Raw genomic sequence first — 14,694 nt, forward strand, 5'->3', positions numbered from 1 at the left:
TGCAATGTGGTAATGATACCATATATTAAGAGAGGGGCAGTTTTGGGATCAATAATTCAACTAGCATTAGAACATAGGATGAAAATAGGCAGTATATAATTGGGATTCTCAAGTCAGATATGAAAAATCACAGATCAAGTTTGCTGATGTAAAACAATAAAAGCATATGTTTGGGTTTCATGGGAAAAGAAAAAAGACATTCTCTACAACAATATTAAACTTAATATGAGGTTAAACATCATATAATAATTGAGGAAATATAATTAGTTTTACACACACACACACACACACACACACAGAGAAAAAATACACACACAATTTCTGGGGTGATCCCATTCCAGAGTGGAGGCACTGTAATACTGTACAGTAGCACAATTTCTGGATTCTGATAGTGTTTGACTGATGGGATCAACGCTTTGTGATAGACCACTGACAGACAGAAACTATTGTAGAGGTGTGGTCCCTCAGGGAGGCAGAATCTATGTCAAATGGGGCTTTGAAGATAATAACCACCACGGTGAGTTATAACCAGTGCAGTCTGCAAAGCCATGGAGTCACATAAGCCTATCAAGATGCTCCCAAAACCATTTGCATTGCTGTGTCCTGGACCAACGGTAGCTTCTGCAAGGTCTCCAAAGGCTGCCTTGTGTTCAACACATTCCAGGTCTGGTCATAAAAGCTTATCAAAACTTCATGAAAGTGAGGTAATCCTTTACAATTTTGCACAGACATAGCAAGCATTAAAAAAAAAATCCAGTTCTTCTGTGGATTTTTTCTCTCGCTTAAAGATGTGAATCAATTTTCTTTTTAAAAAAAGAAAATATCTGGGTTTTTTTTTAGTGTGAAATGGATTAGTAGTATTTACATCTACAGCAGTGGTGGGATTCAATTTTTTTTTTACTACTGGTTCTGTAGCTTTGTGGGCATGGCAGGGGAAGGTTACTGTAAAATCCTTATTTCTTCCCCACCCCACTAACCTGCTTTCCAGTTCCGTTCTCCTGTTCAGGGCAACAAAAGAAGATCAGCTGGGAGGCTGGGAGACAGGTAGGGCCAGCCTATTTGCTGGTTCTCTGAACTACTCAAAATTTCCACTACCAGTTCTCCAGAACCTGTCAGAACTAGCTGAATACTACCTCTGATCTACAGCCCACACCATCCCATCCCTGTGTGCTAAAAGTAAATGAACTGGCATTTAGTAAGTTTAACTCCAAATAAGGGGTTTAAGGATTTTTTTTTAAAAAAACAATGAATGGAAGTATTTTATATTTGTGTTTTATTTGCACTTTTTATAATTGATTGATCATTTTAAAATTTGGTTCTGAATACTGTACATTTATTACAATCATTTCATTGTAAAATAACACTGATTTACAAATGACCTACTTCCTTTTTGCTGTTGTTAAAAATACAAATGACATCTATAATTTTGTAGCAAGTATTTTAAAAGTGAGCTAAGTTCAGGGAAGTAAAACTGGTGTTGGAATGTTTTATTAATGTTTAAGAATTAATATATGTTATTGATCCCATATTACCCCACTTGTAGCTGAAAATGAATTCAGCATTAGATTTTTTCTTCTTTTTATGCTTAGCATCTTATTAAAGCTTCCCCCACCCCTTTTTTACAAAATGAAAATGTCATTTTCAGCTGTTCTTTAGTTTTTACCTTTCCTTCATCAGTGAAGAATTTAAAAAATGATGTAATGCTTGTTTAGCATATAACTGATTTCCCTCCTGGAGATGGCTGGATACAGTTCAGGCAAAAAAGGGTTTGGATGCTGGGAAAACCATTCTCTCTCCTGCTCTTTCTCTCCCCCATTCTCCCTCTCACACACACACACACCATTGCACAGAGTTGTATGAGAAATTATAGGCTGAGAGAATAACTAGCATTCCACGTCTCATTTGTACATGGAAATATATGTCTGCACACGCTAGACCACACACAAGAGTCTGCATATAGGCTAACTGTTCCCTAGTGATACTGCCTTACTTGTTGCTTCATATCTTTGTGGCAGAACTACTCTTAGTTTTATATTGCTTTAGGAAAGCAACTGTGCAACAGGTCTTCGGTTCCTTTACATCTGGGAAATTAAGTAAGTAAAGGTTGGGCCAATTGTAGAGATACATAAACTAGGAAATGGATTTCAAGTCCAGTTCATGTTGCGTTTAGGGAAAAACCCAATTAAAAATAGCCTTTTCACCCTACTATCTTCTTGGGAAAAAAAGTAATGCAAAGAAAAGTAATAAATAAAAATATCATCTAAGAGTTGAGTGCAACAATGGTAATGTAATAGTGAGTTTTATCAAAGAGTAGTAGCTTTAAACATTGGTGCAGTTATGAAGATTAGATCTCACATTTAAAAAATGCCTCCATAACAGCAATGTCAAACTTCATTAGAGAACCATTTATTTTTAAACCAATACTACAATTTAAAAATCTATATTTGTTTACAAAAATAAAATCTATTGAGTTCCTTGTTGAACTGATTATTCTTGATGAGAGATTTACAATAGGTTGTAAATAACCTGAACTTACTTGAGAACAGCATATGGGAAGACACATTGCCTTAAGACTACATTTTCCTTACTTTTGAATTAACAAGTTGTGTGATGCCAAACATTGTGGTTAATTGATTTATTATATTATGGCTTACTGTAATATATAAACCAAGACATAAGCCAGTATGACTTATTCAAATCATGATTAAAGCAAACCATAATTCATGTGGTTGGTGAACCCAGCCCATCGTTGTTAGGCTTAAAGGAAGATTGGGGGTGGGGGGAGGCAGAGAACTTAATGAACGAAAAAAAAACACACTCTGAAGTATTTTTGTTTTAGAGCTTAAGTCAATTAAACCTCAAAAATGTTTCAAAATGTATTTAATCAATTTTTTAATTTTCTTTTTTTCTTTTTCCAATGATGGCATACTTCAAAAAGGATATAAGTGACTAATTTAGAATAGTTGATTTTCAATTTTTAGGGAAAAATATCAATTAAAGGCTTGCAATAGCTTTGAAAATAATTGGCTAGTCATTTTCAGTGGCAGTGTGTTCATGTTTTCACTTTATTTGAGGAATACATTTTATCTTTCCTCTTGCAGTCTCACCTGTTTGCTTCTTGATCATCACTTATGTCAATCTCATTTCATCATAATAACGATGGTATTTTTATGTCTTCTAAAGTCAATATTTTGGGACTTCTTTCCCTGTTATAACAAAAATGAAGAAATGATTCTTGCTCACATGTGATGATGTCCTTGTCAGGGACCTTTAATAATAAAATGTTTAAATTCCATTCAACTCAGTATATAACTTTTCCCTTGAGTACCGAGATGAACTGAGCCATTGCAGGAACAGGAAGGAACATGCATCTTGAGATCAAATAGATCATCCTAATTGGTCCCAAATTGATTTGCAAAAATAGATTTGGAAATGTGTTTTTTTTTCCCAGAACAAGTTTAGCATTACAAAACTCAATGCAAAAAATTAGAATAAATCAGTTTTATTCACAGACTTTTCTCTCTATACAACATGCTGTTCCCAAAATGAAGAAGATATAATTAATATAAATAGCATTACTGGTCTGCTTTTTTGTGCCATGGAAGCATTGACTTGTTTATTAAAGCATTTAACAAAGCATGTGAAATTCATCTTGCGCAGTTATTATTTAGTAAAATATGACATGGTTGTAATTCAAATGATCCTTTAACATTGTACGTTATTTCAAGATGGTTACAATAAATATGGATAAATGATCACACTGAGTTCAAAACTGGACATTTAAAAAATGTTGATAAAAGTTTTGATCCTATTGTCTCTAGATTTATACCAGATAATACAGGATTACAGAATACTTTGTTTCTCCATATTAATCATGGGTTAAAATTTCATTTTTGGAATGCTTAAAAAATGGTACTTCCCCAATTTTTTGCAACATTATCTTATTGGTTGTTTTTTCCAGTTTGAAAATCTACAACCAAGAGTTATTGCTTTTGTTTTCTGTATGTTGTAAAATTACTACATATGTAAAATGGCTTTACTGTTGTGATATTTTGCAATTATTCTGTATATTTATATATTCATATTTTATTATAGGTTGATGCCTTGAGATTACGTTTAGAAGAAAAAGAAAGTTTTCTTAATAAAAAAACCAAACAACTGCAAGACCTCACAGAAGAAAAAGGAACTCTGGCTGGAGAAATTCGAGATATGAAGGACATGTTAGAAGTTAAAGAAAGAAAAATTAATGTTCTACAGAAAAAGGTATGTGTTATGACAAGGACCGTTACAATTGAACATCAGTAGAAATACACAAGACAGATCAGAGAGAGCCAATGCCTTTTCCTCTCTTTTTTGTTAAAAAACTTTACTGACTCTTTCCTTTGCTTTTTTTTAAGACTGAGAGAGATCTTTAATACATAAGGGTCATACACTGAAAAAGCAGGAAATTATATAGGAAATAAGATCTCTATATTCAGAAGCATTTTCCATTGGATTAGGTATTGCACCATCATTAGCTTATTTTTTAAACAGCTTCCTTTGTTTCATATGTCTCACTTTCAAACATCTTATCTACATGTTAACAGAGGGATAGAATCAAGATCACCTGAAGTGTTAGTACAATAGTGAGGTTAGAACACCAGACAGCAAATGCTCACCACGTGGCATCATAAATATGGTTCGTTGAATTTCTATGAGATGCCTGAATAGTAGCAATGACATTGAGGGAGATGTTATCAGCTGTTAAGGCTTGCCGCGGTTAATTGCAGCCACTGGGGGTTGGGATGTAGGATTGACCCCTGATGAAGAGAAATTAGTGACTGTGGAATGCGCCATGGAGGGGAGATCGACAGTGTCACGAGGTCGGCAAACAAAGGTCGGCGAGGCCAGTAGGGCGCCAGGACTAAGAGTTCTGCCTCCCGTTCCAACATCCTTTGTACTACCCTCTGGGTGAGAGGGAGTGGCAGAAATGCATATAGGAGGCCCCTGAGCCACTGGCACCTGAGAGCGTCTGCCCCTTCTGCATTGGGGTCCACAAACCTTGAATAGTACCTGGGGACTTGGTTGTTGTCCACTGTTGCAAACAGGTCTAGGATTGGCAGCCCGAACCGTAGTGGGAGTAGATAGAAGAGGTGCGAGTGAACACGCCACTCTGCCTGATCTATTTTGGCTCAACAGTTTATAATGCTTTGGTAAGACAAAGATTATTAGAGAACTAGAGGGTCAAACCAAAGGTGGTATTCAGCCGGTTCTCTCTAGTTCGTGTGAACTGATAGTGGTGGCTGCGGGAGGCTCCACCCACCTGCACTGACATAAGGCGTGAGCACTGTGCATGCACAGAAGGTGGTGCACCTGCGCAGACATGGCATATGCGCTCACATTTGCAAACCAGCAGGGAAGGTAAGTGAATCCCACCGCTGGCTCAAACATATAAAAACAGCTGCAGGAATTGTGTGTGTTTAGTTTAATGAAAAGAAGAACTATGGATGACACGATAGCAGTGTTCCAATATCTCAGGGGCTGCCACAAAGAAGACGGATTCAATCTATTCTCTGAAGGCAGGGCAAGAAGCAATAGATGGAAACTAATCAAGGAAAGCAGCACCCTAAAACTAAGAAATTGTGAGAACAAGTAATCAGTGGAACAACTTGCCTCCAAAAGTTGTGAATGCTCCAACAATGGAGGCTTTGAAGAAAAGATTGGGCAACTATTTGTCTGAAATGGTATAGGAATAGGGTATAGAAGACTTCCATGATCCCTTCCAACTCTGTTATTCCGTTACTCTGTTATCACCTAGCTGATCTTGCTTGATCTTGAAGATGTTAAGCAGGATTGGATCGGGTAAGACATTCTAGAATGGAAGGATAGACGGAAGTTTGAAACAACCAACAATCATTCTCATTTTATTTCATGGAAAATAATTTAGATTTAAATTCAAGTGACATTTCAGACCCCCTTTCATCAATTTTAGTTATGAAGAGCCAAAAGGCATCTGTGGAAAATTACTGGAGAATATTCACACCAACAGTCTTTAGTTTCTCAGGCTTCCCCATTTTCACTGACTGGAAAACATAAAGAAAGATAAATTGCTATGGGTTTGCAACTGAGTTGCAGTTGCACTGAGACTGAGAAACTCAGACTGAGAAACAAGGACAGAATACTGAAGATCTATAGCAGAACACAACATAAACAATTAATAATTTAATATTTGAGTGTAGTCATACAAATATTTTATCAGAAAGTGACTGGCGAAAGTGGTGGATAGATAATGGATTTTTTTTCTAATATGCATATTTCCTATTTTTATAATTACATTTTGGCTACATAATCTAGTTAAAAATCAGTGGGTAAGTATACCTGCTAGTAAAAAGCAAATGATTATATATGTGTAGAATATTCTGTTTTGGTTGGGTTATATGTGATTTAGGTTCTTCTCACTTAAAAGAATTGAATGGTATGATGAGGAATATTTTTTGCCCAGTTAATTAGGTCTTATACTTGAATATCAATTTCTAATGAATAAATGCAGATTGAAATCAAATTTGTCTTGAAAGTAATTCCATGTAAATTCATTATGTGTGTTATAGTTTGTACTAGTAATACCTAATGTAATTTTTGGATTATATGTTTTAGAAGGAGATTAACACTGGGTTTCTAGAATAGATTTCATAATTGTAAGCACAAAATAATTCATGTTTTCGCTTTCAAGATCAAATAATTTTTTCTAAGTGTAAAGGTAAATAGTGCTATAAGGATTAAGGGATTGAGACCAGTTATTTCTTTTTAAATACCTGTAGTTGGTATTATGGCTGTAGTTTTCTCTGTGGCCTTGAGGACTGCATGATTTATTTCCAACAGATGGTGTGATAAATTCATTCACAGATGATTTATCTGAGGAAAGTTTTAACTGAAACACTATCCTTTTTCCCTTCCAATTGTTTAAGTAAATTCATATCATTATACTATAAAGAAAAAGTTCACTGTTTATTTTCCTTAGGTCTGGTGTTCTGCCTCCAAGTTAGGCACTGGGTTTTCCATTTAAACTGTCTTTTTAAAAATGGTCTTCTTATTAAGTTTATAAGCATAAACTAATTGTAGAGCATACCTTCCTTTTTTAAAGGCCTTTTCTATTTACTTTTATCCAGAGGCCTATCTTATCTTTTCTCCAGGACCAGGTAAATTACTTCCTCTTGGTCCTTTCATGAAATGGCAAAAAAGTTTCCCTGTCTATTTAATGTTGAGTCCAAATGCGTATACTGTACATGGATCCCTGTGGCTTATGATATCATTTTGGGAAGATTCTTAAAATGCTTTCTTGTTTTAACCTTTACTCCGTTCCTGATGCTCTTACACTCTAGTGATCTTTAAAAAAAAATTGACCTAAACCAGTAGTTCTTAAGCTTTTTGCCATCACCCCTCCCTTCAGTGTAATTTTAATGCAGCAATATCACCTAAAACTCCAAAGACCAGAATGAACACATATGAAGACTGAAAAAAATACAAGGAAACTTTGGGAGAGGTGGGTTTAATGTAACAACATATAACTAAAAGGTTCTTCGCATCCCCCTGAACTCGGTCTGCACCTCCCCAAGGGAAGTACACTCCACAGTTTGGGAATCCTGCCCTAAACAATAGAACAAATGTAGAAGATATAGTGATCCTGGAAAAAACATGAGTCTGCTTTAAGTAGTTGCAGAAAGATGCTATATTTATTCTTCTGTGAGTTGTGAAATACTTTTTGTCTTTAATCTGAAGCACCGCACAATTATAGCAGATGTTCCTAACTTCTGTTTTCTTAGGAAATAGATATAGCATAAAGGTGTCCCTGCAGGTTTTACTCTGCTAGTCGTAGCTAACTTTGGTGTGTGTGTGTATGTGTGTGTGTGTGTGTGTTTCTTTAAGCCATTGAGCCAGCACTGTCCAAAGAAAATTCCAAGACCATGTGGCTAGCATGATATCACACCACAATGCAGAGCTTATGGCAGGGGTGTCAAAGTCACGTCATCACTTCATCGCACCATCATATTGTCACATTGTCACATGACATATTGGGACTTTTTCCACCTTTGCTAAAACAGGTGTGGGTGTAGCCAGTGCATAAGACATCTCACCTGCGGGCTGGGAGTTTGAAAAGCCCTGGTTTATGGCATGGTGGCTCATGACTTAACAGACAATAGAGAAGGTCTATGTGTTGTGGCCTGCCAGTGGCCGGTGGAGCTGGTGGCACACTCAGATAGTGAGGAGATCGGGGAGGAACATGGGCCAGTCCTGGAGTCTGGGGAATGCTCTGATGAGGGCTCTGTGTCAGATGCAGAGATGGGACCAGGGCCATCTGAGAGTTATCAGATGCCTTGGGAGTTGGAGATCAGTGGCACAGAAGAACAGCTGAAGCCTGTTCCCAATGTGCGCATGCACAGAGCTGCCAAGAGAAGGGAACAGTTAAGGAACAAGGGCTGACTCAGGAGTAAAGGCACAGGTGGATGGTGAATGGCCCCTCTCAAAGGGAATAAAAAGGAGTGAAAGGGGAGTGGAGTTTGCAGGAGACAATTAGTTTAATTAATGTGAAGATTTGTTCGTGACTCTCAGAGACTCCTTGCCAAATATTTTCTGGTACAGCATTGTGTTTGGAAGATATCAGCCTGGCAGCTCTCCAAGCCTGATAAGGTCTGTGGTTGTAAATTCACCCTTGAAAATCTTTTTGCCGGAACTTTGCTGGATGTGAATGAGAGAATTAGCTTAATAAAAATGGGTTTTGTCAGGACAAGGAGTCTGTTTCATGATTTTGTGAACCCTAGGTCAGAACACTATGTTCCAGAGGTTCGAGTTTTACCACTGAGTAATGAAGTGAATTCCTGTTATTTGCCCTGGCAACTTAACAGTTCAAAAGCATGTAAAACTGCAACTATATATACAGGCACCACTTCGGCAGGAAAATAATAGATATAACATAAGTATAACATTACCCACATAATTCTGCTGGATTAGGCTAATGATCCATTCTGTTCTGGATCAGAATGAGATGCATTTTACCCAGAATTTTGTTTCTTATAGCACTAACTGTTTCTGGGGCACTTGTAAATAAATTGAAGACATAATCCTCTCTCACTATTATTTCCCTGCAACTAATATTTGGAAGAATGCGGTCAGGACCTACTAAATTTATTTATTCATCTTTATTTATTTATTTTATTTGGAGTTTTTATATGCCGCCCAATCCTGAAGGACTCTGGGCGGCTTACAAGAAATATGAAAAACACATAACGACAAAACAATTTAAAACAGACACCCCTCATATATTCATTCCAGTCGGGGCCGGACCTCAACAGTTAGGTCAACAGTACCAGGCCTGCCGGAACTGCCAAGTTTTTACGGAAGGCCATCAGAATAAATCTTTGAGAAAAATAACCCATGTTAAATGGGTTATGTATGAAGTTATTCAGTTAAGCTATCTATGTTAGTGGCTGTATCAGGCCAGAGAAAGGAACACTAAGTATTGATTCCTTAATTCTCTTGTTCTCTATGGCTCACTTAATCAGTGTGGAGGAGAGAGTTGTTAATGATTGTCCTTCAAAATAAGATTTCCCTCCCAGTTTGTGATATTCCAAGATTAAAGCCACACTATAGGAAGGGGGAAATGTTTTTTTTAATTGATGGCACTTTGTTCTTTGGTCTGAGAAGGATGCTGTAATTTACTTTGTGAAAGAAGCTGCTCAGGCCAAGGTCACCACAATGGAGACTTCAGGTGGGTCCTAATCATAGGTGGTATTCAGCTGGTTTGGATTGGTTCAGGCGAACAGGTAGTGGAATTATTGAGTAATTTAGAGAGCCGGCAAATACCACCTCTGGTTGGGCCCTCGCTCCTGCCCCTGTCGTTCCCTGTCCTTTGTTCCCTATATTCCTTTGTTTGTTAGCTCAGCTGATTTGCGCTGCAGAGCAGATTGCTGCGCCTCAGCTGGGTAAAAAAACAGCTCAGATCACCAGCGATGACACCGAGGATGGTCTTTGAGTGCTGTGTACGCGCACAAAGCACGGTCTCATAGAACTGATAGGAAAAGATTTGGAATCCCACCACTAGTCCTAAAACCCATTACATTTGAATAGGATGTTATCCATTAGTGTTGCTAAGACTACGTGATTCAAATCCATGCTTCTAGCATACAAATCGCATTTATATGGTACGATTACTTATCTGACACATGCTGATTCTGTAAGGCCATTCATTGTTTATGCAAAAAATGATATTAGCTTGCCTAGAAAGTACTATAGAGAAATCCTCTTTATTTAAAAATCATAACTTTTTGTGAGCTATATTTCATCTGAACAGAAGCAACCTAGAACAAGGGAGAAATTTTCTGACAGTAAGAACAAAACAACCAGTAGAATGGCTTGCCTTCATGGGCTGTGGATTCCCCATCACTGGAGAGATTTTATATCCAATTGTCTGAAATAGTATAGGGTCTCCTGTTTGAGCAGTGGGTTGGACTAGAAGACCTCCAAGGTCCCTTCCAGCTCTGCTGCTGCTGCTGATAATCCTGGGAAAATGTGCTGCTTTTTTTAAAGTAGAATTTATTTTTATTTTCAAAACAAACACAACACATAAAATCTTCCTTCTTTACATACTGTAGAAAGTGTATCAGTTGGTTACAAAAGGTTTTCGTGCATCTCTTCCACAGTCATCAAGCATAATTCATATTAACTCAAGTATTTTAACTCAAATATTTATACATGTTACCCTTATACATCCATTTTTATTTGACTATAATTGTTTAAACGTCCTTCATCATAAAATATACCAAGATTTAATACATAACCACATACTGGCATTTCATTTAATATTTCTAAAATCCTCCAATAACTCATTATGTCCTATTCTAGCTAAACATCCATAATATTTAATAACAAACTTTTCTAATCCTCCTTTCCAGATCACTGTTTGCAATTTTCATCCAGTTTCCTTATATTGTACCCATACATATATATAAGTTGTCATCATTATCCCTCCTTTATTTGACTATATCCTGTATCATAACATTTCCCCCCTAATAATCAAAACTTAACTGTATCTAACTTGGTTCTTTTTTTATTAACCTTTGTATATAATCCAAAATGATTTCTAATCTTCCTTTCATGGGTACCATTCAATATTCATATCCAATTATTACTTATCTTAACACTACCCATTGTATACATTATTATCATTATCAATTATTTCTTTAACTATATCTATTATCACTAAATTTCACTAAGTTTAACTAGTTTTAAGTTATATTCTTCTATCAACCTGTATCTTTCCAGAAACAAAACAATCTCATATCTTCTGCCATTTGTGGTACCAATCCTTTAGTCATCTTCTTTATCAGCTTTGTATGGACTTCCCTTAGCAACTCCTTGCTTATAAAATCTCTCATATAATCTTGATGTCCTCTTTCTGTTTCCTTATTCAGTTTGTCTTTGATTGTCAGCAGTGTTATCAAAACTTTTGCTAGTGGAATTTCTTTCTTTAAGTCCATAGTTCTTTAATTTTATCTTTTTCTATATCTTGACCTTTGAAATAGATTTCCTCTCCATTTAATTCCTCTTTCTGTATTCCATTCTTTCCATTTTCAGGAACAAACGAATTACCATAGATATCAGCAGGTTTAGTCTCTTTATATTCATTATCCACTTTGGTTTTTTGAGTTTCAATCACCGCGTTTTGCATTTGATGAACATTTTCAATTTTTTCATCATGTTTTCTTGTTATGTGATCTAGGTATTCCAGTTTTTTCTCTACTATATTTGATAATTTTTGTAGTTCTGAAAATATATTTTGCAAAGTCAAGACCTCTATTTTTCTTTGGGATAGTGTCATTCTGACAAACACAGCTACTCTAGCTTGAAAGATCAACCAAATTAAAGCATAGATTCACAAAGAATGCTGCTCTCACTTCTCTCTGGTCGAAAACATACTTCAAAGGGACATCTGTGCGCTCTTCTCAGTCTGTAGCCAAAGAGTAAAGCCTTATGGTGCCAAATCAAAGCAATCTGTGACAGAAAAAAAAGTTCCATTTTGAATACACAAAACTCCAATCAACAATACCTCCCAGCCTCTGGAGCGGAGACACTATTAAAGAGTTTCTTTTTGTATATTTTTTGTATATCAAATTAGAAAAAGAAGTCCAATCTTTAAATGAATTAGAAAAATACCCACAGCAATAAAGGAGGAAAACTTTAGTCTGTAAATTACGGAGAGTCACAAAGAGAAGGTAGAAGAAGAAAACAATCCATCCATTTCAAAAGGTTTGCATAGATTCAATCCATGTAAATAACATTTAAAAAGTAAGATAACCACTGTCCAAAACCATTCCAAATTCAATTCCACTGCTTGATTCTTCTATTCTTTAATTTAAATTGGTTTTTGAGTTTTTATAGGCAGTCTCTTTTTTAAAACAATAAAAATTCCTCACCAGCTGGAAGCACTTTCTCTTTCCATATCCTTCCGTTTTGGAGCTGCCATGACTTTGTCAGCCTTGGCTGGATTTTTTGTCACCGGCTTGAAGAACTTCTCTTGCTTCTTTCGAGGATTTCGCGATATCCCCTAGATCAGCAAGATGTATTCTTCCTGTTCACAGTCTCTTCGGGACGGTTTAGGTCCGTTTGGACCACCCAGTGGCAAAAGTGTTGGCTGTGGTCTCAGAGCATTGAGACCACACAACCATCTCATCACGACATTGGCTCCTCCTCTGTGCTGCTTTTTAAAGATTTCCAGTTAGATGCTATGTCTTCATATCTGCATGTTCCACCTTTTGGAAATCAAATCTGAGCTAATAAAAAGTTTAACATTTTCTACAATGAAAGGAAACATTTGTCTTAGTTACAGCACAAGACAGCTTTTTCTCTTCCATTTCTGTCTCATAATTTTTCAGGTCTCTTCACTGATTCTTACCCATGGCTAGGAAAAACTAAGAGGAGTTGGCTTTGCCAATGGGCTCCTTCTGAACAGAAGTTGATCATATTTCAGTGAGAAATAGCTGATACTAGGAGTGCTACAATTTTCAGAAAGAGTCCTCTCCCCCCCCAACATAAACATGGCCACCGGGTAGCACTCACAGATTCATAAGGGCACAGGAGAAATTGGTATTGGTATTTTATTATTTGTATGCCGCCCTTCTCCGGGAGGACTCAGGGCGGCGAACAATTCAAAGGGGAAAAAAAGGGGGAACATAAAAGACAAAATACAAATAATAAAAGTAGGCAACAGTCGCACAACCATACATGTCAAGAGGGGAGGGAACTCATCACCCCCAGGCCTGCCGACAAAGCCAGGTTTTGACGGCTTTTCGGAAGGCCTGGAGAGAGGTGAGGGTCCGAATCCCTGCGGGGAGTTCATTCCAGAATTGAAATTATGATTTGTTACCTGTATTGCCAGAGTATGGACCCAAAGTGCACTCATACTCTTATCAAATTATAGTTGTCCTTTATTTTCATTATCAGTACTGCTGTTGTCTATTTCGTTGCTTCATTCCTGAAAGGCTATATTTTATTTTATAAATTTATACATTGCCTGATTGTGATCAGACTGATAATGTGTGTGTGTGTATAATATAGATTAGATGGATGGATGGATGGATGAATGGATAGATAGATGATAGATGATAGATCACAGATAGGTGTATCCACAGACACATGTACATAAATATACATCAAAGAGCTGTGGTGGCACAGTAGTTACAATGCAGTACTGCAGGCTAACTCACTGCTCATTCCAGGAGTTCAATTCTGAACGGCTTAAGTTTGACTCAGCCTTCCATCCTTCCAAGGTCAGTAAAATGAGGACCCAGATTGTTGGGGGCAATATGCTGATCCTGTTAACCTCTTAGAGAGTGTTTAAAAGCACTGTGAAATGGTATATAAGTCTAAATGCTATTGCTAATTATATAAACAAATACATATGTACACACACCTATATAATTATTTTGGGAATGCATATGACAGTATAATAGAACTAAGTTTGGTGATGTTGGCTCAGCAATTAATCATTAAAGGCCTTTCTAAAAACCCAGTTCTCTAACTTTTTAGAAGACCATAGGTTTCTCTGTAAAGTATGGCACATCCTCTGTACATAAGAGAAAGCTGCTCAGGAATAATTTGCTATATCCCCCTCTAAATCTTGAGATATGACAGATTTACTCCCTGGGTTTTGGGAAAATCTCCAAGCAGTCACTGGAGATTGACTAGATCCAAAAGGAATTGAGACAGGACATCTTAACTGGTATAACTTCCATAGGGAGGGATGACTACAAGCTTATGGGTGACAGGGAGAATGTATATATTTCACAAAGAGCTAACAGAACCCTCAGTCATCAAGGATATGTGTGTGTCAGGCTAGATATTAGTTGCCAGCCTGGATTATCTGTTTGTCATGGTAGCCATGCAATTCTGAGCAATTCCTGAGCCCACTCCCAAATGTAAGAGGGTTAAAACCTGAAAGGATTGCAAGTTTAAGGAGCTCAACAAGCTTGAAGACATCAGGAAGGGACACATTAATATGATAAATATTATAAATTTATAATTTTGTAAATGTCAATGTTAAAGTGCTGCTTTAATATTTCTTAGTGCACCTTTGAGCAATATAATTCCCCAATATCATGCTACTTTATGGTTATTAAAAAATCTGGCAACACTTCCAAGGAATGCACCTAAACGCAAGATCAT

General features: G+C 36.8%; 1 protein-coding gene across 3 annotated transcripts in view; it reads left to right on the forward strand.

The window, feature by feature from the left end:
• ERC2 (ELKS/RAB6-interacting/CAST family member 2) overlaps window positions 1–14,694 on the forward strand; it is a 608,417-nt gene that overhangs the window by 241,867 nt on the left and 351,856 nt on the right. For all 3 annotated transcript variants that reach the window (XR_015695894.1, XR_015695895.1, XM_087709041.1), the window contains one exon: window positions 4,096–4,263. Coding sequence is in view for 1 of the 3 variants with exons in the window: in XM_087709041.1 (XP_087565167.1) it covers window positions 4,096–4,263 (168 nt within the window). In the remaining 2 variants the exon portion in view is untranslated. The remainder of the gene's footprint in view (window positions 1–4,095; window positions 4,264–14,694) is intronic.

This window comes from Thamnophis sirtalis, unplaced genomic scaffold (genome assembly GCF_051295495.1).
Source record: "Thamnophis sirtalis isolate CommonGarterSnake01/CBP01778 unplaced genomic scaffold, rThaSir2_p1.2 scaffold_3, whole genome shotgun sequence".
In the NCBI taxonomy this organism is placed as follows: Eukaryota; Metazoa; Chordata; class Lepidosauria; order Squamata; family Natricidae; genus Thamnophis; species Thamnophis sirtalis.